Source organism: Lepus europaeus, chromosome 23, assembly GCF_033115175.1.
Source record: "Lepus europaeus isolate LE1 chromosome 23, mLepTim1.pri, whole genome shotgun sequence".
Taxonomy (NCBI): domain Eukaryota; kingdom Metazoa; phylum Chordata; class Mammalia; order Lagomorpha; family Leporidae; genus Lepus; species Lepus europaeus.
This window is the reverse complement of record NC_084849.1, coordinates 16,164,030-16,189,351: the sequence shown is the minus strand read 5'-3', so window position 1 is coordinate 16,189,351 and position 25,322 is coordinate 16,164,030. Positions and strand designations below refer to the sequence as shown.

At 46.1% G+C, this 25,322-nt stretch overlaps 1 protein-coding gene across 4 annotated transcripts in view; it reads right to left on the bottom strand.

Moving 5' to 3' along the window:
* The window catches only part of RNF10 (ring finger protein 10), a 44,847-nt gene that overhangs the window by 7,480 nt on the left and 12,045 nt on the right, over positions 1-25,322 (bottom strand). For all 4 annotated transcript variants that reach the window (XM_062182376.1, XM_062182375.1, XM_062182377.1 and 1 more), the window contains exons 2-13: positions 24,051-24,247; positions 17,818-18,017; positions 15,892-15,982; positions 13,111-13,295; positions 12,895-13,031; positions 8,848-9,008; positions 5,937-6,062; positions 4,837-5,110; positions 4,486-4,619; positions 3,670-3,787; positions 3,358-3,459; positions 1,949-2,104 (exon numbers count right to left, since the gene is read on the bottom strand). In XM_062182376.1, the coding sequence (XP_062038360.1) occupies positions 1,949-2,104; positions 3,358-3,459; positions 3,670-3,787; positions 4,486-4,619; positions 4,837-5,110; positions 5,937-6,062; positions 8,848-9,008; positions 12,895-13,031; positions 13,111-13,295; positions 15,892-15,982; positions 17,818-18,017; positions 24,051-24,247 (1,881 nt within the window). The remainder of the gene's footprint in view (positions 1-1,948; positions 2,105-3,357; positions 3,460-3,669; positions 3,788-4,485; positions 4,620-4,836; positions 5,111-5,936; positions 6,063-8,847; positions 9,009-12,894; positions 13,032-13,110; positions 13,296-15,891; positions 15,983-17,817; positions 18,018-24,050; positions 24,248-25,322) is intronic.

The following is a 25,322-nucleotide window of genomic DNA, read 5'->3' as shown; positions in this document are numbered from 1 at the left end:
AAAAAAAAAATCAGGTTCTAGTCTGAAATCCCTGGCTTCACTTCAGGTTCCTAATTCAAAAAGTGACAGATAAATTACATGGATCATCCTCTGCCCGCGGCGCCGGCACACCGGGTTCTAGTCCCAGTTGGGGCGCCGGATTCTGTCTCGGTTGCCCCTCTTCCAGTCCAGCTCTCTGCTATGGCCCGGGATGCAGTGGAGGATGGCCCAAGTGCTTGGGCCCTTCACCCGCATGGGAGACCAGGAGAAGCACCTGGCTCCTGGCTTCAGATCAGCGCGGTGCGCCGGCTGCAGCACGCCAGCTGCAGCGGCCATTGGAGGGTGAACCAACGGTAAAGGAAGACCTTTCTCTGTCTCTCACTGTCCACTCTGCCTGTCAAAAAATAAATTAAAAGAAATTACATGGATTTTTTTTTAATTTTAGATATTCTGATCTTCGACATTGTGTTAAAAATGCCTGACACAGAACTAAGTCTTGAGCATAAAAAGCATTCTGTCAGAGCTGTCTGAAGTTATAGTGACTCTTCAGTGTTTAATTTCAAAATGCTTTAATATATTCGCTGCATTAAAAGGAAAAAAGCTAATGGTCTTTTGGAACAAGCTCTCAGTCTGGCTCTCACTGCTATATGGACATCACCAGTTTGGAATATCCGCTTCCTACTATTTTTCTAGAGTTATCCTTGGTATCTGTGAGTGACTGGTTCCAGGGCCCCTGCAGATACCAAAGCCAATATGTTACCCACATTCTTCCATATACATTTATATATATTTGAATTTGAGTAAATAACTCAATCTTTAAACTTATATATATATAAAACTTTATATATATAACTTTATATGTATAAAACATTATATATATATGTTTAAAGATTGAGTTATTTACTTAAAAGGCTGAGTAACAGAGAGACGGGGAGAGAGAGAGAGAGAGAGAACGTCCATCCACTGGTTCACTCCCCAAATGGCCAGAACAGCTGAGACCTGTTAGGGCCAAAACCAGGAGCCTGGAACTACATTTGGATTTGCAGCTAAAGTATTTGGGCCACCCTCTGCTACTTTCCCAGATGTATTAGGGAGCTGGATAGGACGCAGAACAGCTGGGACTTGAACCAGTGCTGCTATGGAAAATGCCCGTTGCACCATACCAACCCTTTCACATACTTTCAATCATCCCTAGATTACTTACAATATATTTTACAACATAAATGCTAAGTAAACAGCTGTTATACTGTGCTGTTTAGGGAATAAGGACAAGAAAAAAGCCTATACATGTTCAGTATGGCTACAATTATTTCCCCCAAATATTTTCAATCCACAGGTGGTTGACTCATGGACACAGAACCTGTGGATACAGTGAACCAGCTGTACACAACATACACAAACAAAACAAAATGCTTGGCTTTGTTATAGCTTTTTTTAAACTCACAGATGGTATGTCTATTCTTGTTCTATAGTCTCTTTTTACCTTCTCATTCATGAAAACCACTGCTTTCTTCAATAGGTGTATAGTATTTCGTAGTAAAAATGCTCTAGGTTAGCCATTTCCCTAGTATCTATAGGTTAAGTAGGCTGTTTCCTCTTTTTATTTTTGCTCTTACAAACAATACTACAATAGACACACACAAAAAGATACTCAGCATATAAGGAATACCTCAAAAAAAGAAAAAATAGAGATGAACCAGCTGGTTCACAGGAAAGAATCTAGGTTTAACTATCCCGCGTAACAAGCTGCCTTGAAGTTTTTAGAAGGGGGTCTAAGCAGTCAGGACAGCCTACGAGAAAAGTGAATCAAATGGGAAGAACCTGATAAACCTCAGGACCACCCAAAGTAAGGTTATTTGCCTATAGGTCACACCACACCAACTAGGTCAGGGGTGTAAATTCAAAACACTTGGGGCTTTGCTTAAGGCCTAGCCAGTGGTTGGATGCACGAAATCCCAACTCTATTTACCTGCATGGGAACCTGGACTTCTGCTAAGAGGAGAAAGGGAGAGGGCCTCCTGGCCCTCTGTGCTGGTGGGACCCGAAGCAGAATCGGAGGAACAGGCATAGGAATTGAAGGCAGGAAACTGCTGTAGATTCTCCAGGGGAATGTAGACTTCCGGGTCTGCAAAGGAAAGACAATACTAAGTAGGCCCATTTACAGAATTCCTCAAAATTTTCCAAAAGCTGAGGACAGCCAACATGCACACCTCCCCGCTAAGGCTCTGTAGGATGCAGACAGCAGCTTTCAAACCCAAATTTGTCATTGTCTGTTTTAATAGAAAAGCTTTGTTGTAACTCTTCATATTGAAACTGGATGATTAACATATTACACTGTTCTACCTACCTGAATATTTCTATAATAAAAAAATTTAAAGAAAAAATCCTGTTCGGGAAACATGAGTTTTCTTAAAGTTAAGGACATGTGCCAAACATCCTTATGCTGTGACCCAGGTACATACTTATGCTACTTTGAGAAGAATTTCTATTGTCTATCATACAATAAGGAGTTCAGTAACGAGTCTTTACCCATTCCTTCAACTTAGAACTTAATTCTGTTTTCGGTGAATAACTAGCCCTCATGTGACAGTAATCCCATGGATTCTGTGAAGCTTATGTTGGAGAAGCAGATCAAAAGTTGCTGTGCCTGCTGGTACAAAAGAGCATGAATGTATTTCCTCATTTGTCATGAAGTATCTGCTACATCAGAGCCTCCTGGCAAATTTCGTATGAAGAAATGTCCCCAAGAGTCACAAGTGAGGCCTGTGATTCAGGGAGCACAGCATTCTCAGCAGGGCTCCAATCCCCTTTCTGGGAACAGGTTTTAACAGGTTTTACTCCTATATGCCATACACTTCAACTCAAATGAGTTCATTCAATTCTAAAGCCTACAAAGAAAGTACTCTCATTATTCACATTTAAAAGTTGAAAAAACAAATGGCAGAGCTGAGATATGAACCCAAGTAGCCTAGCTTCTGGTCCAGTCTAGAACTTCCAAACGATGACGCACAGCAGTCAAGTTAAACATAAAAGTTCCTGGGGGGCGGTGCTGTGGTGCAGCGGGTTAAAGCCCTGGCTTGAAGTGCCGGCATCCCATATGGGCGCTAGTTCTAGTCCCGGCTGCTCCTCTTCCCATCCAGCTCTTTGCTATGGCCTGGGAAAGCAGAAGATGGCCCAAGTACTTGGGCCCCTGCACCCACGTGGGAGACTGGAAGAAGCTCCTGGTTCCAGATCGGCTTAGCTCCAGCCATTGTGGCCATCTGGGGAGTGAACCAGCAGATGGAAGACCTCTCTGTCTACCTCTCTGTAACTCTTTCAAATAGATAAAATAAATCCTTAAAAAAAAAAAAAAAAAAAGGTGACTGTTCCGGAACTTACACTTGCCCTGTTTCTTGTTCTCCTCCATTTCAATTCTGCGTTCGCGGCGGCGCTCCTCACGAGCTTTCTTCTGGCGCTGCCGCTTCCTCTTCTCGATGTCATCTGCAGGTTGATCAGATTGTGAGGAGACACCCGGGCAACCAGCGCACTCACCTTTCTCAGTGGACAAATAGCTAAGCCCAGCTGGACTAGAGGAACAGGTAGAGTGTTTCAGGAGGTACCGAGACTCGGGATACAGCTCCTGAAGGTTTCCAGCCACCAAGGACTGTGGAACCCCCACTATAAGGAGAAGCAGTGCAAGGGCCTGCTCACCTGAGAACATCTCTAGCGTTTCCTTTGAGACCACAGGAGGCTGCAGAGCCAGTTCACAAATGCTGAACTCACAGGTGAGTGGCAAATGAGAGAGATATCTATGACGCTGCCGAACATCCTACAATAGGAAAGAGACCAATACTCAGACTGATACAGTGTTTCTAATTTACTAGGTCCACAACTGTAGTGGACAGAATAGGGCAGATAAGAGCATTTGTTGAGGCAGATGCTGTGGCACAATGGGTTAAGCTGCCACTTGCAATGTTTGCATTCCACATCAGAGTACCAGATTGAGTCCAAGTACTCCACTTTAGCTCCAGCTTCCTGCTAATGTGCTTGGGAGGCAGCAGAAGATGGCCCAGCCTCTGCTATTGCAGGCATTTAGGTGAACCAGCAGATGGAATCTCTCTCTCTCTCCCTCTCACTCCACCTTTCAAATAAAAAAAATCTCTAAAAACAAAACAAAAACCAAACCACTACCCCCTACATATTGAGTACTTGTTGGCAAATATCGGAATCTAAAAGAACAGTGACTAGGAAATAAGATGAAGCAGATGTCTCTACTGAATAAAACTTTGCCTGAAACAAAAACGAAGCCCACCAATTTTCCTTTTCTATTCTTGTTCCATGTTATGTAGCATTCAAAAAATCTGATTTGGAAGCTGATAACAAAATGTGCCCACACCACCAACAAAGAGACTTAAAAATACAAAAACTGAGACCATCACACCGTTGTTTTTAGTCTAAAACTCAGGCTAGCTAACTACGTCTTCCACTAATGGCACACCCCAGTGTTCTTCTAAAGGAAGACCTTACCTCAGACATGGAGTACCCAGCGATCTCCACCACAGTTGCTGAGATCTTCTCTGGGCTCTGCTCCAGGCTGCCGTACTCCCGCACGAGGCAGCGCACATTCACAGGGTGCAGGAACATATGCTGTCCATCTTCCGCTGAAGACAAGGGGCTCTGTCACACGACATCCTTAGCCAGTCCTCAGGATCCGCCCCTCCAAGTACCCAGAGCTAGACTTGCCTCTCCTTTCCCATGCCAAAAAGCACAGTGATCCAATCCTCCAGTGGGGATCTAGGAGATACCTCCTCTGCTTAGAGCCAGCAAGCCTTTGAAGACCTCTGAGGCAACCTAGCCCTTTTCCTCCAGGGCCCTTACCTTGGTAAAAGTAGTAACAAGGAGAGCTGCTGAGGTGTGTGATGCCTGGCTTGATGATGGGTTCCTGCTGGCTGGACTCAATGCAAATGGTCCGCTCCCCAAGATTGTCATCTGCTAATTCCGAGTGATCACAGGCCTCTGACAATCCTTCAGGCTCTGGTTCAGACACTGTTTCCTCTTCCTCTACCACAGGGAGAGCAAGACGAGACGGACAGTCCAGCGAACACACTTCAGTGGTTTCTTCATCAAAGGCAGATAGATACTCTAGCACACCCTGTTAGAACAAACTCTAGATCAACGGGAAGTGTAAGATTATGTCCAGCTATCAAGAAGTTATGTGGGGCAGGTGTCTGGCACAGCTGATAAAACTCACTTGGGACACCCACAGCCTCTGCTGGAGAGGCTAGGTTTAAGGCCCAGCTCCACTCCTCACTCTAGCTTCCTGATAATGTGCACCCTGGAATGCAATGGGTGGTAGCTCAAGTACTTTAGTCTCTGCCACCTACATGGGAGATCTGGATTGAATTCCGAGGTCCTGGCTTCCCCCTGGCCCAACCATGGTGTTTGCAAGCATTTGGGGAGTAAACAAATGGAAAATTTCAGCCTCTTCAAATAAAATGAAAAACTAAATTTTTGGTAATGTGGTGAAGGTCAGCTTAAGAGCTAAGCTCCTAGGGCAGGCATTTGGCCTAGTGGTTAAGCTGCTGGATGGGACACCCACACTCCTTATCAGAGTGCTTCTGTTCAAGTTATGGCTCAAGTAATTGGGTCCAGCCACCCACGTGGGAGACCAAGATTGAGTACCAGGCTCCTGGTTTCAGCTTGACCTAGCTCCAGCTGTTGTGGGCATTTGGAGAGTGAAACAGTAGATGGGAGTTCCATCTTTTTCTCTCTGCCTCTCAACTTTTTAAAAGCGCCAAGTTCCCTGGATATTTCTGTCAGCTGCCCCCTTCACTGATTTGACACTCTCTCAGAAAGACTAAGCACACAGGGAATATGGTCCCTCTTCTCCTAGGACGTTCAGATTTCACAGTGGTGTCAAGCAGCTCAGCAGCATCACTCAAGGAATGGTAGCCAGGTATTAAGAGGGACACACTAACCTTCCTAGGTTGAAAAACAGACTCCTTCGCCAAGGGAGCCATCAGCACCAGTTGTTCCAGAGCAGCCACGACACCAGTGACCTCCTCTCTGCTTTCAGCCAATCCTGACAGAGCCTCTTCCCGAGTCTAAGGCCACAGAGAAAAGACCAGAGAAAGCTGTTTCCAGAAACACTTAGTGTGAAGGGCAAATGCTTAAAAAGACTTCTTTCAACAGGAGCAGAAGTTAAAAGGCAACAAGACCCAATGGGAAAGGTTTAGTCAGGCACTTATAATGCATAATCTTTGAGGGAATTAGGAAACAGAAAATATCTTGTACCCAAAAAGAACTGTATTCTGCTGAGAACCTCTGACAGACTACACTGTTTACAAAAGTCCTGAAACACAAGAACACAGAATTAGTCTCCTACTTTTATAAACTATGCTCAGAGAAAGCCTTGGAAAGAACTGGGTAACTAACCCCACCTTCACCAGGACAGCTCTAATTTTAGATACCTTCCTTCTATCATGTAGACAGAAAATGTTCCAATGTAAAAAGAAAATTTTAAAAAACTAGGGGATGGGGCCCTACTATGCTGTGCTAAGCCTCCACCTGCAGCGCCAACATACCATGTTGCTCCTCTTCCAATCCAGCTCTCTGCCATGGCCTAGGTAAGCAGTAGAAGATGGCCCAAGTGTCTGGGCCCCTGCACCCATGTGGGAGACCCAGAAGAAGCTCCTGGCTTTGGATCTGCACAGCTCCAGTCGTTATGGACACTTGGGGAGAGAACCAGTGGATGGAAGGCCTTTCTCTGTCTTTCCCTCTGTCTATAACTCTACCTCTCAAAAAAATGAAAAAAAAAAAGGGGGGTGGGCAGCACTGTGGTGCAGATTAAGCTGCCATCTGCAATGCTGGTTCATTTTTTGTCTGCTCCACTTCCAACCTAGCTCCCTGCTGATGTGCCGAGGAAAGTAGTGGTGGATGGCCCAAGTGCTTGGGCCTCTGAACCTACACGGGAGACTCAGAAGAAGCTCCAGGCTCCTGGCTTCTACCTGGATCAGCCCTGGCCATTGCAGCCATTTGGGGAGTGAATCAGGGGATGTAAGATCTCTGTCTCTCCCTCTAACTCTAATGGAGGCCCAGAGGGAGGGAGGCAGGGAGGGAGACAGGGAGGGGAAAAAATATACAGGACACTGCCCAAGGCGGACTTGGAAGTCAGAGATAAGAATTCAAGTAGCAGCTTCACAATTCATTAGTTGTGTCCTGAAGCAAACTGCCTAACCATAATTCCATTTCTCTACCTGTAAAATCAGTTACATCTGCCGCACCAGGATCTGAAGCATAAGTAAGATAAATGAAGGAGGGGCCAGTGCTGTGGCATAGCAGGTAAACTGCTTGCAGTGCCGGCATCCCATATGGGCATCAGTTCAAGTCCTGGCTGCTCCACTTCCAATCCAGCTCTCTATGGCCTGGGAGAGTGGTTGAGGATGGCCCAACTCCTTGAGCCCCTTCACATGTGCGGGAAGACCTGGAGGAAGCTGCTGGCTTTGAATAACACAGCTCCAGCCGTTGCAGACAATTGGGGAGTGAACCAGAAGACAGAGGACCTCTCTCTGCCTCTCCTTCTCTGTGTAACTCTTTCAAATAAATAAAAAATCTTTAAAAAAAGAAAAAAAGAAATGAAGGAGCAGTCACGCAGTCACATGCTAATCACTGAATACATGAGAAGGCTTACTGCTGTCCACATAAGTGGTACTTGATGTGTGGATTGAGGATTAGCAATAGCAGAATCACCCTGGAATCCACTGTAACATAAATTACTGGGGCTGGCACTGCAGTGCTGGCATTCCATATGGACACCGGTTCGAGTCCCAACTGCTCCACTTACGACCCAGCTCTCTGCTATAGTCTAGGAAAACAGTAGAAGATGGCCCAAGTCCTTGGGCCCTTGCACCCACATGGGAGATGTGAAAGAAGAAGCTCCTGGCTTCTAGCTCCAGATTGGCCCAGCTTCAGCCATTGTGGCCAATTAGAGAGTGAACCAGCAGAGGGAAGACCTCTCTTTGTGTAACTCTTTCAAATAAATCTTTAAAAAAAAAACAAAAAAACAACACTGAGCTTACTGAGCCTAGACCAGACCTATGAAAATAATCTTTCAGGGTGGAGCCTAACATCCAGTAATTCTTTTTTTTTTTTTTTTTTTTGGGTGGGGGGGAACACCCAGTAATTCTGACAATACAAGTTTAAGTAAACTTGTTGTAGGGGGAAGGTGTTTGACCCAACAGTTAGGTCACTGCTTGGAACACTGGTATCCCATATCAGAGACCTGGGTTAGAATAGAATCCCTGCTCGCTTCCAATTTCAGCTTCCTGCCAATACCCAAGTAGTTGGGTCCCTGATACCCACATGGGAGACTCAGACCAAGTTAGTGACTCCTGGCTTTGGCCTGGCCCAACCCTGGTGGTTGCAGTCATTCAACGACTGAATGAGCAGATGGGAAATCTCTTGTCTCTCTGCCTTTCAAATGAAAACAGAAAAATCGTTTGGAGGACACAGGACCTATGGAAGTCTCTATTTGGGTAATTTTTGCTGCCCAACAATGTTACTCAAATAAAACACTTCTAAAAACAAATGTAAGTGTTATGCCAGAAAAGGAAAAATCTACTTTGCTTAACTAAGGACTGCTAATCTAAGAAACTCCATTATCACAGTTATACAACTTGATTTATTTGTTTTAGATCTACAAAGAGCTTTTGAAAAGCCTCTAGATCAGCTCTTCTTTCCCATAAACAAATCTGACAGAACAAATTGGCAATTTAGCCATTCCTGCTTCCAGGTAGGCTTATCCCAACCATCCACCCACTCACCCCCGCCTGGTGACAGAGTGGCGAAGATTAGCATCTCTAGCGTTAACTTTCCACGGCAGCCTCTCACCTTGAGCTCCTGGATAGCTGCCTCAATGAAGCAGGACTCGGGAGTGTGCTTCTCTTCTGCCAGCTGCTGCTCCAGTGCTACTTTCTCTTCTAGAACTACCCGCTGCAGCACCTGCTCCTTGGAGGCAAGTAGCAACTTGGAGTACTGGCTGTGCTGTTCATCTACAAGAAAAAGCCAGCAAGATCAAAAACATGGGACACTCCAGGATTGGGGTTAAGTAGCAACTTTCATCACAGCCCTTTTCTGAGGTGAGGATGGGATAATTCAGCATAATTTCCTGATAATTTAACAGTGATCTTAAAATAAGATTCATAACTCTAATCCTATAGTACAAAAAATCTAAGAAATCCAGAGATGCAGTCAAAAATTTAATTGCATGACTATTATAGTACTGTATGTAACATCAGAGAAGCTGAAGCCAACCAGTAAAGCCAATACAGAAATGATTACATGATGGTACATTAATTAAGCAGATTTTTATGGACACTTAAAAACAGCTTTCTTGGGGCTAGTGCTGTGGCACAGCAGGTTAATGCCCTGGCCTGAAGCACCAGCATCCCATATGGGCACTGGTTCAAGATCTGGCTGCTCCACTTCTGATCCAGCTATCTGCTAAGGCCTGGGTAAGCAATAGAACATAGCCCAAGTCCTTGGGCCCCTGCACCTGCGTGGGAGACCTAGAAGAAGCTCCTGGCTCCTGGCTCCTAGCTCCTAGCTTCTGATCAGAGCAGCTCCGTGTTACAGCCAACGTGGGGGTGAACCATCAGATGGAAGACCTCTCTCTCTCTGCCTCTCCTCGCTCTGAGTAACTCTTTCAAATAAAATAAATCTTTCAAAAAAAGTGGCTTTCTGGCCAGCATCGCAGCTCACTAAGCTAATCCTCCACCTGCGGCAGTGGCACCCCGGGTTCTAGTCCCGGTTGGGGTGCCAGATTCTGTCCTGGTTGCTCCTCTTTCAATCCAGCTCTCTGTTGTGGCCTGGGAAGGCAGTGGAGGATGGCCCAGGTCTTTGGGCCCTGTACACGCATGGAAGACCAGGAAGAAGCACCTGGCTCCTGGCTTTGGATCAGCGCGGTGCACCAGCTGCAGCGCAGTGGCCACAGCGGCTGTTTGGAGGGTGAACCAACAGAAGGAAGACCTTTCTCTCTAACTCTGCCTGTCAAAAAAAAAAAAAAAAAAAGTGGCTTTCTAATAAGGGGCAATTCATGATATGGAGAGATACATACATTCTAAATGATATGAAGAAATACATACATTCTAAATGCTAGACTAGAAAAACCCCGTTGCAATGCACACATGGGTAAAAATTTGTAGTTAATATTTCAGGCACCTCTGGATAAAAGGATCACGAATGATTTAATCATTTGCTTCCCTCTCATAATTTTGTAATTTTTAGCAGTTTGAAATAATGTTATCTTGAGACCCCTTTAAATGACCTGGGTTTGTTTCTGTTTTTGTTTTTTTGACAGGTAGAGTTATAGACAGTGAGACAGACACAGGTCTTCCTTCCCTTGGTTCACTCCCCAAATGGCCGCTACAGCTGGCACTGTGCCAATCCAAAGCCAGGAGCCAGGTGCTTCTTCCTGGTTTCCCATGCGGGTGCAGGAGCCCAAGCACTTGGGCCATCCTCCACTTCCTTCCCGGGCCACAGCAGAGAGCTGGACTGGAAGAGGAGCAATCAGGACTAGAACCCGGTGCCCATATGAGATGCCAGCACCGCAGGTGGAGGATCAATCAAGTGAGCCATGGCACCAGCCCCCTAAATGACCTGTTTTACCATCACCCATCTGTCCAGAGAAAACTGTTCAGAAACTGAAATACGTTATCATTCAACTTGGTTTGTCCATAAATGATAACTGCACATCTTGTTCTGCAGCTTTTTTCACTGTCTCAAATCTTTTAAAATGTTCATGCAAACATCTACTCAATTCTTACCTTCTCTAGAGTGTTCCACAGTAGACTGTAGGGTAACAGGTGAGTCCCTTGTGGAATATTTAGTTTATTGGCAATTTTGCACCACTGCATTATAACAAAAGATCCTTGAATATGTCCCTTGGTACGTTTAAGTATAAATGCTACATTAAGGTTGTGCACATTTTAAATACTAGCAAAGTGCCCTCACAAAAGGCTGTACCAATTTATACACCCATCAAGAACAAGAGTTCCCATCTCCCATTCTCCTGCCAAAACCTAGTGTCATCGATTTTTATTTCCAAAGAAACATTTTATTTATTTGAAAGAGTAACAGAAAGGCAGAGACAGAGAGTCTTTCATTTGCTGGTTCACTCCCTAAATGGCCGCAATGCTGGAACTGAGCCAATCCGAAGCCAGGAGCTTCTTCCAGGTCTCCCAAATAGGTACAGGGCCCAAGGACCTGGGCCAACCTCCTTTTTTGTTTTGTTTTTTTTTTTAAAGATTTTTTATCTGGGGCCGGCGCTTAGCACAGTGCTGGTTTGAGACCCGGCTGCTCCACTTCCGATCCAGCTCTCTGCTATGGCCTGGGAAAGCAGCAGAAGGTGGCCCAAGTGCTTGGGCCCCTGCACCCACGTGGGGGCTCCTTGCTCCTGGCTTCGGCGCGGCTTCGGCGGTTGCGGCCAATTGGGGAGTGAACCATCCAAAGGAAGACCTCTCCCTCTCCCTCTGTCTATAACTCTACCTGTCCAAAAAACAAAAAACACAGGTCATTTAAAGGGGTCAAATAAATAATTTTTTTTTTTAGATATTTATTTATTTGAAAGTCAGAGTTACACAGAGAGAGGAGAGACAGAGAGAGAGAGGTCTTCCCACCCGCTGGTTCACTCCACATTTGGCCACAATGGCTGGAGCTGTGCCAATCCGAAGCCAGAAGCCTATTCCGGGTCTCCCATGCGGGTGCAGGGGCCCAAGAATTTGGGCCGTCTTCTACTGCTTTCCCAAGCCAAAGCAGAGAGCTGGCTTGGAAGCGGAGCAACCGGGTCTCGAATCAGCGCCCATATGGGATGCTGACACTTCAGTCCAGGGTATTAACCCGCTGCACCACAGAGCCAGCACCCTTCCCAGGCACATTAGCAGGAAGCTGGATCAGAAGCAGAGCAGAGCCGGCGTTGTGGCATAGCGGGTAAAGCTGCTGCCTGCAGTGCTGGCATCCCATAGAGATGCCAGTTCGATTCCCAGCTGCTCCACTTCTGATCCAGCTCTCTGCTATGGCCTGGGAAAGCAGCAGAAGATGGCCCGTGTACCTGTGTGACAGACCTGGAAGAAGCTCCTGGTTTCTGGCTTTGGATAGGTACAGCTCCAGCCATAGCAGCCATCTGGGGAGTGAACTAGCAGATAGAAGACCTCTCTTTCTTTCTGCCTCTGCCTCTCTGTAACTCTGCCTTTCAAATAAATAAATTAAAAAAAAAAAAAAAAATGACAACAGGTACAATTGGGGTTAACACTGTGGTACAGTGGGGTAAGTCCCTGCCTATGATGCTAGTACCCCATATCAGAGCACTGGCTGAAGTTCTGGCTGTCCCACCTCCTATCCAGCTCTCTGCTAATGCACCTGGCAAAGCAGCAGACAACAGCTCAAGTACTTGGGCCCCTGCCACCCACATGGGAGACCAGAATGGAGTTCCTGGCTTTGTTCTGGCCCAGGCCTATTGTGGCCATTTGGAAAGTGAGTAGGCAGATGGAAGATCTTTCTGTCCCTCACTCTGTCCCTCTCTGTCATTATGCATTTCAAACACATAAAACATATTTAAAAAGAGAGAGAGAGAAGAAAAAAAGAGAAAAGAAAAAGAAGACAGGCACCCAGACTGGCTAACTATGGAATCCCCAAGACTGGGGACAGTGCAAACTATTCAATAAAGGCTGGTAAAATGACACACACACACACACACGCACACCTGAACCAAATAGGAAGCCAAGAGTTAAACCACTCTGCAAATTCCACCCTACCCTACTGAAGCCCTACTAATAATGTGGACGTGCTAGAACTTTGACTGCCCCAAAGGATCTATTTCCGACACTAGAAAGATATAGTCAATAGCTTTAAAAGTTATGCCCCAGAACTAAGGGAACTTACCTCCTAGATGAATGGGATGGTCTACATTCATCCATTTGGATTTGGGCAAGGCCACCAAAACCCCTTTCTCCCTCTTCATTAGCTGCATTGTAATGGTGTCACCAACAACATACTGGCGAGACTCTGTGGCAACAACACTGAAACAAAGACAATCAGATGTAACAAATCAAGGAGTTAGCAAACTGGGGTCTAATCTACTAAATGTCTCAACCTCACCTCTTAAGATCTTTCTTATGCACAGAACTGTAACAGATGGGACATTTACTCCATGTCTTCTCACTCAGAGAAAGATAGTGCAGGATGCATGCCCAGCAGAAGATGTGTCCACAACGGGTTATCTTGGCTGCAGTAGGTGGGTAGAGGCATATTGGGCAAGATGGCACTTCATGGCTACAGATGCGCTGAAACAAAACATAACCACAATTTCACTGCTCTCAGAAGTGACTAGAGAGGAGTCGGCACTGTGGCATAGCAGATACAGCCACTGCATTCACTGCTCACATCCCATATGGGTGCAGGTTCGAGTCTTGGCTGTTCTACTTCCAATCTAGTTCCCTGCTAATGTGCCTGGGAAAGCAGCAAAGTAGATGGCCCAAGTGCTTGAGCCCCTGCACCCACATGGGACACCTGGAAGAAGCTCCAGCCTCCTGGCTTTGGATTGGCCCTGCTCTACCCATACAGCCATTTGGGGAGTGAACCAGTGGATAGAAGACCTCTCTCTCTCTGCCTCTGCCTCTCTTTAACTCTTTCAAATAAATAAATCGTTAACAAAGAAATAAAAAGTAGTGACTACAGAGTGTGTCAAACTTAGAGTCTCTCCTCTTCCACTTCCTTTCAACACATCTTCAAAGAACTATTTTAAAATGCAGATGTACATAAGTTCAAGAAAATCATTAAATAATCTATAATAATGGTTTAACGTAAAAAAAAATACTTCAGATATTTTAGCAGTTCCACATTAACAACAACAACAAAGACGGAAATCAACACATAATGCTACTTACAATGACTTAATATGTACACACACCTAAAGGCATAAAAATGATCTAGAAATAATCTACCAGTGATTTCCAAAAGGAGTTAGCAAGACTTTTTGCTTTGTATTCTATGTGTGTGTGTGTGTGTGTGTATGATTTATTATCATTTTCCTTTTGAAAAGCAGAAAGACAGATCTCCCATCTACTAGTTCACTCCTCAAATGGCACAAACAGCTATGGCTAGGCCAAGCCAAAGCCAGGAGCCAAGAACTTCATCTAGTCTCCCACATGTGGCAAGGATCCAACCAAACACCTGAGCTGTCAAGTGCTGCCTCCTAGGCTGCGCGTTAGCAGGAAGCCAGGACTCGGACATAGGCATTCTGATAAGGGATGCAGGCATTGGAGGCAGCAGCTTAACTGCTGCGCCAAACACCCATTTAGTTTTTCAGTTAGTTTATTTTTTGTAAGATATATTTTTATTTTAATTGAAAGGCAGAGTTACAGACAGAGATGCTCCATCTGCTGGTTCATTCCCCAAATGGCCACAATGGCCTGGACTGAGCCAGGAGCCTGGTACTCCTTCGGGTCTCCCATATGAGTGACAGGTGGACTCCAAGCATTAAGGCCATCTTCCCCTGCTTCCTCTGGAGCATTAGCAGGGAGCTGGAAAGTAAGAACAGCCAGAACAGGACCTGATGCCCAGATGGGATGCCAGTGTTCCAAGTGGCAATTTAATCTCTGCTACAATACTGGCCCCTATTTATTTATTTGAAAGGCAGAGAGAGAGAGAGACCAACCGACCTTCCATGTGCTGGTTCACTCCCCAAATACCTACAATAGACAGGAATTCTAATGGGCTCTCCCACATGGTTGGCAGGGACCCAAGCACTTGAGCCATCATCAAATGCCTTCCAGTAAGTCCATTATTAGGAAGCTGGATTGGAAGCAGAAGTGAGACCCAATCCCAGGCTCTCTGAAATAGTATATGGGTATCCCAAGTGGTGGCTTAACTACTATAATGAACGCCCACCCCTGTATATTTTTTAAAACCAATGCAGTAAGTTTTATAGGCCTTCTATGTCAGTCTCAGATGAGTTTATGAATTTTCACAGTAATGCCGATCTAAGCTTTGCATTTAAAAGACCTCACTCATTGGTGGTGGTGGGGGGGGGGCGGGGTGTCTGTCATCCTGAAAGGTATTTTACATCAGATATCCTATTAGGATCAGCAAGGGGATACCTAGAGTTTGTAACTTCAGTGGAAAACAAATGCAGGGGCCGATGCTGTGGCACACTGGGTAAAGCCACCACCTTCAGTGCCAGCATTCCATATGGGTACCAATTTGAGTCCCAGCTGCTCCACTTCCAATCCAGCTCCTTGCTAATGTGCCTGCAAAAGCAGCAGACGGTCCAGGTCCTTGGACCCCTACCATGCACATAGGAAACCCGGAAAAAGCTCCTGGCTTCCAACTGGCCCAGCCCCAGCCCTTGCAATCATTTGGGGAATGAACCAGAGGACAGAAGATAGCTGTATCTCCTTCTCTAATTGCTTTTCAAAAAATAAATTTAAAAAAATTCTTTTAATTTAAAAATGCAGCTGTGGCTTTGATAGTACAGTTGTGTGACTCATTTACTTACCACAAAGCTGAGGCCTGATTTGATTCCGACTACTACAAATAGCCGCCAATGAGGCAGTGTCCATGTCATGAACCCCAGCCGGGGTGAGAAGGGTAACTGGTATCCCTCAGAGTCCCCAGTTACCACTTTCTAGGACAGAAGAGCTGGGAAGTAGGACCTCTTGAACATATTCAGGTAAGATCCTTCTATATCCCATCACTGCAGGGCACTGCCAACACACAAAGAATTGCAGGGAGAACCAACAACTGACCTTTGAAAAACGTGTGCAATAGGCAGAAAAAGGTGTTGGCAGCGAACAAAGTCAACGGCTGCTATGTCACTACAGCCCCTTTCTTTAGTTCTCTCTCATACTAACAGCTTACAAGTTTGGCTGAGCGACTCACCACTTGTTCCACAAAGTCCCAGTTGACTAAGGTATCAGGATCAGCAAAATGAGCTGTGTAGTCTTGGTCTTCAGACACCACAAACTGGCAGCTAGAAACAGGGAGGAAGGCAGAGAAAAGGCAAACTGTCAGAACCCACTAACAAGCCTTTTCCAGAAATTCATCACCTGTTCACCTAGAAATCACATGCAGGTCACTGGCAACCCTGGGCCACAAAGCACAGTACTGTAACTTTAGCCACAGTTCTGAGCTCTAGCAGGAATCCAAAGGCTCCGCAGGAAGAAATCTAATCCCACAACTGTTTCTTTTGCTTCCAAGTCCGGCTACATTCCCTCTAAGTTTCCTTTGAACTAAAATTAACCTACTTTGTGGCTCTATCAACCATTAATAAGCCAAGCACCCTCCCTCTCTTGGAAACCCAGAACAGGGTTAGGCTAGTATTTAAGGTTAATGATTGTTCTGAGTCACTCTCAAGTTTTTACATAAAATACAAATTGGTTACTTCAGTCTAGATCTGAGGTCAAATTTTGCATTTTGACTAATGCCACAAAAAAGGAAACAAAGTAGAATCAGTATTTGATACATGAACACCAACTACCTAAACTTGTCATTAAATTCTCCTTTTTAGAAAGTTTCTGGGCTGGCGCTGTGGCACAGTGGGTCAACACCCTGGTCTGAAGCGCCTCCATCCCATATGGGCGCCAGTTCAAGACCCAGCTGCTCCACTTCCGATCCAGGTCTCTGCTATGGCCTAGGAAAGCAGTAGAAGATGATCCAAGTCCTTGGGCCCCTGCACCCACGTGGGAGACCCAGAGAAAGCTCCTGGCTTCGAATCGGCGCAGCTCCAGCCGTTGCAGCAGAATGTGGAGTGAACCAGCGGACGGAAGACCTCTCTCTCTCTCTGCCTCTCTTCTCTGTGTAACTCTGACTTTAAAATAAATAAAATCTTTAAAAAAAAAAATTTCTTGGGGCCGGTACTGTGGCGTAGCAAGTAAAGCCACTGTCTGCAGTGCTGGCATCCCATATGGGTGTCAGTTCCAGTCCCATTTGCTCCATTTCTGATCCAGCTCTCTGCTATGGCCTGGGAAACCAGAAGTGGGAGACCAGAAGAAGCTCCTGGCTCCTTGCTTTGGATTGGCACAGCTCCATGAACCAGCAGATGGAAGACCGACCTCTCTCTCTCTCTCTCTCTCTCAACCAGCAGATGGAAGACCGACCTCTCTCTCTCTCTCTCTCTGCCTCTCTTCTGTGTAACTCAAGTAAATAAATCAATCTTAAAAAAAAAAAAAAAAAAAAAAAAAAACAGTTTCCTGGGGCTGGCATTACGGCATAGCAGGTTAAGCCTCCGTATGGACGCCGGTTTGAGACCTGCCTGCTCCATTTGATCCACCTCCCAGGTAATGTGCCTGAGAAAGCAGCAGAACATGGCTCAAGTGCTTGGGCACCTGCATCCACATGAGAGATGCAGAAGCAGCTCCATGCTCCCGACTTTGGCCTGGCCATTGTGGCCATTTGGGGAGAAAACCAGTAGAAGATAAGTCTCTCTAACTCTGCCTTTCAAGTAAACAAAAAAATACATCTAAAATAAATAAATAATAAGTTCCTCTTCATTATATCAAAACTAATTATCCCACAATGATTAAACAATTATGCTCAAAGGTCAACAGCCAAAATAAGATTAAAATCTGGGCCCAGTTCTAACCATTTCTTTTACTTCATCATGATATTAAAGACATTTATGTAAGCAATGTAGTCTTTAAAGGATATCCACAGGGAAAGTGAATGACAGGGAGGGAGAAGGAAAGAGAAAACAAACCAGAACAATTCCTTCTCTACCTCTCTCCCCTAGTTTAAAAGAAGCTTCCTCACAGCATCCAGCTACCTAGATACTCAGCCTCACCATTCTGTCGGAGTAGCAATACTCACTTGGCCTGTAAAAAGAGTTCCTTGTTGAAAGGCTTATGTCCCCACTTGTTCCTTTTACCCCAGCTTCCATGTCCACTGCCTTCAAAGTGACCCGCTTGGCCACGGGGCTCAAAAGTGAAATTCAACAAGTGGTTCAGGTTGATCTTCTTAGGACCAGAGAACTGGGCAGGGCTAAACTCTGCCCGTTGAGCCTCTGCTACCTAGAGAGAATGAGAATGAATCAGACTATTTCACATGAGGACAACAGTTAACTGATTTACAGCAGAAACCAGCACAACTCCTACATGGCTTAAAATATTTAACTAAATAAAACATAGGCTTAAAGTAGACAATCTTCCTAGGAGGTGGTAAGATAATAGCCTACCCAAGAGAAAAAGAGCCTTTACCATACAATTACTTAAACTGTTTAGTCTGCCCTAAGTGGCTATTAACCACGAAATGACAAAACCTAGCACGAACCCTCTAGCTATCTTAAAGCACAAAGACACACATACTGGATTACTCTTTAGACAGTTCCACAGGACTCCTACACCTTCAACCTGGTTAATATTTGGTTTCTTTCTAGCAAAGGGGATTTGTGAAGCCACAATCTGGAAGTAGCTTGCAGTTAGACACTACTAACTACCCTGGACTTCTGGATTCCACCAGAGACCTTCCCTCTGAGATACATACTGCTATTGTTAACTAAAATTGTTAACTAGGGGCCAGCACTGTGGCGCAGTGGGTTAAAGCCCTGGCCTGAATCAGCGCCGGCGTCCCATACTGGCACCGGTTCTAGTCCCAGCTGCTCCTCTTTCCATCCAGCTCTCTGCTATGGTCTGGGATAGCAGTGGAAGATGGCCCAAGTCCTTAGGCCCCTGCACCAGTGTGGGAGACCTGTAAGAAGCTCCTGGCTCCTAGTTTTGGATCAGCGCAGCTCTGGCCGTTGCAGCCATCTGGAGAGTGAACCAGAGGATGGAGGACCTCTCTCTGTCTCTACCTCTCTCTGTAACTCTCAAATCAATAAAATCTTTATCAATTTTTTTTTTTTTTTTTGGACAGGCAGAGTGGATAGTGAGAGAGACAGAGAGAAAGATCTTCTTTTGCTGTTGGTTCACCCTCCAATGGCCGCCGCGGCCAGCGCACCGCGCTGATCCGAAGCCAGGAGCCAGGTACTTATCCTGGTCTCCCATGCGGGTGCAAGGCCCAAGCACTTGGGCCATCCTCCACTGCACTCCTGGGCCACAGCAGAGAGCTGGCCTGGAAGAGGGGCAACCGGGACAGAATCCGGCGCCCCGACTGGGACTAGAACCCGGTGTGCTGGCGCCGCAAGGCAGAGGATTAGCCTGTTGAGCCACAGCGCCGGCCCAAATCAAAATCTTTAAAAAGAAAATTGTTAACTAAAATTGCAGTGCAGTAGGTTTAGCCACCACTTGCAACACCAGCTTCCCATATCAGAGACAGGTTCAAGTACCAGCTGCAATGTTTCTGATTCAGTTCCCTGCTAATGCCCCTGGGAAAGCAGCAGATGGTGGCCCAAATCCATGGGTCCCTGCCACCCACATCGAGAGCTGGCCCAGCCCCAAAAGCTATCTGGGGAGTAAACCAGCAGATGGAAGATCTCTCTGGTATTCTTTCAAATAAATCAATCTTTGAAAAAAAAAAAAAACTGGGGCAGGTGTTTGGTGCAGCAAGTTAAGCCACTGCTTGTGATGCCGGCATCCCATTAACAGAGCGTCCACTTCTGATACAGCTTTCTGCTAACGTGCCTGGAAAGGCAATGAAAGAAGGCTCAAGTACTTGGTTCCTTGCCACCCATGCAGAAAACCAGGATGGAGTTCCTGGCTCCTAGCTTCCGCCTGACCTTGCCCTGTCTGTTGCTGCCATTTGGAGAGTGAACCAACAGAGGGAAGGTCTCTCTTGTGTCTGCCTTTCAAATAATGAATAAACCTGCATCTGCCTCTCTGACTTTCAAATAAATAAATTTTAAAAAACTGATAGAGGCCGGCACCGTGGCTCAATAGGCTAATTCTCCGCCTTGCGGCGCCGGCACACCGGGTTCTAGTCCCGGTTGGGGCACCGGGTTCTGTCCTGGTTGCCCCTCTTCCAGGCCAGCTCTCTGCTGTGGTCCGGAGTGCAGTGCAGGATGGCCCAAGTGGTTGGGCCCTGCACCCCATGAGAGACCAGGAGAAGCACCGGGCTCCTGCCTTTGGATCAGCGCGGTGCACCACCCGCAGCGCGCCGGCCACAGCGGCCATTGGAGGGTGAACCAACGGCAAAGGAAGACCTTTCTCTCTGTCTCTCTCACTGTCCACTCTGCCTGTCAAAAGAAAACTGATAGAGAACATGTAGGGCACACATGTTACATCTAGAAATAAACCCAACCAGCAGATTCAGAAACAGTTTAGAACATGACAAGAAACCATCCATATGAGAACTATAGCTGCCCACAAAGATGGGAGAAATCACATCAGGGAGTATTTTGGTCCCCTTAACACACCCAAACTGAAGTGGTATGGAACCAAGCTATAAATCAGCTAGTGCATTTCCCAATCCCACTTCCCTTTTAATGTTACAAATATTCCGCCACATCACTTGAGTATACTGCCACTTTAAATGACTACATACCATTACATTATATGGGCTGAGTCTATTATATGCCAATTGTTTGAAGCTTTCCCACCCCCAACAAAATAATGTTGTAATAAACACATTTTTGGGTGGCTCTTTGGGTACCTACATTTCTTTTGCAAGTGCAGGAGGAATTACTGGATCAAAGGAAATAAAGATGTAAGGCTTTTCTGCTTAATAAAATTTGGACATTTTTAGTAAGCAGCACTTACACCTACATGGGAAAAGAGTAAAAAAGGGATATGGCAAAAGATACCTTCTGTCCCAGAGGCAATGAATACACCCTCTGAGATATTCTGAGCATATAGATTCACGGTATATGAACTTTGAAAATGTACACAACTAGTAACTACCGCAGTTTAACAACTTCCTTTTTTTTATTTTATTTATTTTTTATTTTTTAATTTTTTTATTTTTGACAGGCAGAGTGGACAGTTAGAGAGAGACATAGAGGAAGGTCTTCCTTTTGCCGTTGGTTCACCCTCCAATGGCTGCCGCGGTAGGCGCGCTGCGGCCGGCGCACCGCGCCGATCCAATGGCAGGAGCCAGGTGCTTATCCTGGTCTCCCATGGGGTGCAGGGCCCAAGGACCTCGGCCATCCTCCACTGCACTCCCTAGCCACAGCAGAGAGCTGGCCTGGAAGAGGGGCAACCGGGACAGGATCGGTGCCCCGACCGGGACTAGAACCCGGTGTGCCGGCGCCGCAAGGCGGAGGATTAGCCTAGTGAGCCGCGGCACCGGCCTTTATTTTTGACAGGCAGAGTGGACAGTGTGAGAGAGAGAGAAAGGTCTTCCTTTGCCGTTGGTTCACCCTCCAATGGCCACCACGGCCCGCGCGCTACAGCCGGCGCACCGCACTGATCCGAAGCCAGGAGCCAGGTGCTTATCCTGGTCTCCCATGTGGGTGCAGGGCCCAAGCATTTGGGCCATCCTCCACTGCACTCCCAGGCCATAGCAGAGAGCTGGCCTGGAAGAGGGGCAACCGGGACAGACTCCGGCGCCCCGACTGGGACTAGAACCCGGTGTCCTGGCGCTGCTAGGCGGAGGATTAGCCTGTTGAGCCATGGCGCCGGTCAACAACTTCCTTTTTTATCCCAATAGATCTTGGAGCTAAGCCCAAATTCTGTTTATGTAAATCACAACAGGAAGTCCAAAACTCCCATGTCACCCTTTGGTCATCCTCCAGACTCTCATCACCATATGGCGCCAACCTTCCCTAAGCCCCAAACTTAGATCTAAGATCAATTAACCTCTGAAATTCTCACCCTTGCACCTTCACCTTGTCACAGCTGTCACCGTCACTCAGTATTACACCAACCATTGTAAATCCCGACTATCCTTCCAAAACACTGACCTCTCAGCTCTCTGATCTCCTTTCTTCCAGTCAGCTTGCCCTGCACCCTATCTTAACCATCTACTCCTACAGTTTACCTTCCAGAGCTATGCTGACCAATACAGTAGCTACTAGCCAGATGCTGTGATACATGGTCAAATTACATTCTGGATATACTAGGTCAATTAATTTCATTTGATGCTGGTATTGTACAGATTAACCTAATACTTGCAATGCCAGAATCCCACATTAAAGTGCTGGGTTCAAGTCCCCATTGACCTACCTCCAATCCAGCTTCCTGCTAATGCACCTGGGAAGGCAGCAAAAGATAGCCCAATTACTAGGGCCCCTGTCACCCATCTGGGAGACCAGAATAGAGTTGCTGGCTCCTGGCTTCAAACTGATCCAGACCTGGCTATTGCAGTCATTTGGGGAGCAAACCAGAGTATGGAAGATCTTTGTGTGTCACTCTGCCTGTCAAAAAATGAAGAAAGGGGCCGGCACCGTAGCTCAACAGGCTAATCCTCCGCCTTGCGGCGCCGGCACACCAAGTTCTAGTCCCAGTTGAGGCGCCGGATTCTATCCCGGTTGCCCCTCTTCCAGGCCAGCTCTCTGCTATGGCCCGGGAAGGCAGTGGAGGATGGCCCAAGTGCTTGGGCCCTGCACCCGCATGGGAGACCAGGAGAAGCACCTGGCTCCTGGCTTCGGATCAGCGCGATGCGCCGGCCACAGCGGCCATTGGAGGATGAACCAACGGCAAAAAGGAAGACCTTTCTCTCTGTCTCTATCCACTCTGCCTGTCAAAAAAAAAAAAAGAAGGGAGGAAAGAAGGGAAAGATTTAATGGGCCTATTCAAGGAAGAAGTCTTTCATTCATAAAATATTTACTTCTCACATATTATATACCAAATGCCACTCAGGAATTTGGAATATAACATTGAACACTATCCTTTTGGTGCTTAAATTCTAGTTTAAGACACAATAAACCACAATTTAATAAATCTGCTGGTAAGTGCTTACTGAATTTTAAAAAAGTAGACTGAGGGAAATAAAGGAATAGGTACAATGAGTAGTTTCAGTAGATGGCTAAGGAAAGTTTATCTGAGGGAGATGGATTTGAGAAAGACTTGAAAGAACCAAAGGAGAACACATTATGATTTCGGGGAAGAGAGCCTCAGTCAAAAGGCCAAAAGGGGGCCAGTGCTGTGGCATTAACAGGTAAAGCCACCATCCGCAGTGCCAGCATCCCATATGGGTGCTGGTTCAAATCATTGTGGCCAATTAGGGTGTGAACCAGTGGATGGAAGACCTCTCTCTCTGCCTCTCCTCTCTTCATTTGAAAGTCACAATTACAGAGAAGGGAAGGGGAAGGGGCAAGAAAAGAAAAGAAAGGCAGAATTACAACGAAGCAGAGAGCAATCTTTCATCTACTGGTTCACTCCCCAAATGGCTGCAATGACCAGAGCTGGGCCGATCCAAAGCTAGGAGCCAGCTTTTTCCAGGTATAATACATGGGTGCAGGGGCCCAAGGACTTAGGCCATCTTCCACTGCTTTCCCAGGCCATAGCAGAGAGCTGGATCAGAAGCAGAACAGCCAGGTCACACACCAGCACCCACATGGGATGCTGGCACTGCAGACAGCGGCTTTACCTACTAAATCACAGTGCCAGCCCCTTACGGTCATTTTTTTAACCTACATATTCCAAAGTATACCTATAGTTCACAAGTACTATATAAAGTAAGGTACCTCAAATTTTCCACACTTTCTCACAACCCATGGTTATTTAAATCTGATTTTTTAAAAAAAATGTTAAAAGGCAGACAGAGAGACACACAGAGCTGGAGAGAGAGAGAGAGATCAATCTTCCATTGGTTGGTTCACTCCCCCAAATGGCTGCAATGGTGCAAAATGCCTGGAATTCCATCCAGGTCTCACATGTGGGTGGCAAGGGCCAAAGTACTTGAGCCATCTTCTGCAGCTTTCCCAGGTGCATCAGTAGGAAGCCAGATCGGAAATGGAGCAGCTGAGATGCAAACCAGCACCCATATGGGATGCCGGTGTCAGGCAGCGGCATAACTACAACCTATAATTATGATGGCTTCTTCCTCAAAGGAAATTTTTACAACTTTCAGGGAAAGAAGGCAAAGTTCAGAATCTAGTTATTACTCAACTGGTCAAGACTGTTCTGCCTCTTGCTCTCCTCATTAATTACTGGTAAACTGAGGAGGAAAAGAACAACTCAAATCTCATGCTTCTTATATTCTAGAAAGAACAATCTCCAATTCCATACCTCATCTCGTCTTCCACCATTAAAAGAAGAGCTAAAGAGTTTGCTGCTGCCGCCACCCCTTTCAGGAGGCATCTTGTTAAAAGTTTTGCTTTTCTGTGAACTGGGGCGACGGGGCTGGTTGCTAAAATTTTCATTTTTGGGGTAGGAAGGTTCACGTTTGCGATTATAACGCTTGGATCCACTCGAGTTCTTTCCATCTGAAAGCAAGAAACACAAAATCGTTAGTTATGATATGACAGAAATGGTCGGCTAATTACTCTCTACCTCCAACAAAACGGATTTACACAAGGCTAATAAGCCCTTCTACAACCTCCAAGAAATCTGGCTTGGGACTGAGAACTAATGCTTTGACCAAGACAACACATAGTGAGGTGGGGTTTTTGTTTTGTTTGAAATGACAGCCTAAGAAGTCTCTCCCTCAGGAAAAATACAACACAGACCAATCACACAGATTCTCAGTATATAAGTCTCTTTTTCATAGAGCTTAATCACTGCTCTTGTAAAAGTCCATTCTGGGCCAGCGCTGTGGCTTAACAGGCTAATTCTCCGCCTTGCAGCGCCGGCACACCGGGTTCTAGTCCCGGTTGGGGCACCGGATTCTATCCCGGTTGCCCCTCTTCCAGGCCAGCTCTCTGCTATGGCCCGGGAAGGCAGTGGAGGATGGCCCAAGTGCTTGGGCCCTGCACCTGCATGGAAGACCAGGAGAAGCACCTGGCTCCTGGCTTCAGATCAGCGCGATGCGCTGGCCGCAGCAGCCATTGGAGGGTGAACCAATGGCAAAAAGGAAGACCTTTCTCTCTCTCTCTCTCTCTCTCACTATCCACTCTGCCTGTCCAAAAAAAAAAAAAAAAAAAGTCCATTCTGATAAAGTAACAGGAAAATAAACAGCCATTCTATATTTGGGCAAAGTATTTTATCCTGAGATAAGACATTATTACCTTTAAATTACTGTAACACAGCCAGATTTTATATTGTAAGAAACTGGCCCAAGCTTTGGCAGATAATCAAGCAATATAAAGGCAAAACAATGTATTTTACATTCCAGAGGCCAAATAAATTAACAGAAAAGAGGCTAAGCTCTAATAGCATATTAGATCAGCTTGAATTATATGCTTTTTAAAGAATATAATTTATTCTTAGGGCTGGCACTGTGGCATAGTGAGATGTCCTATATGGACATCTGTTCTAGTCCTGGCTGCTCCATTTCCAATCCAGCTCTCTGCTATGGCCTGGAAAAGCAGAAGACGGCCCAAATGCTTGGGCCCCTGCACC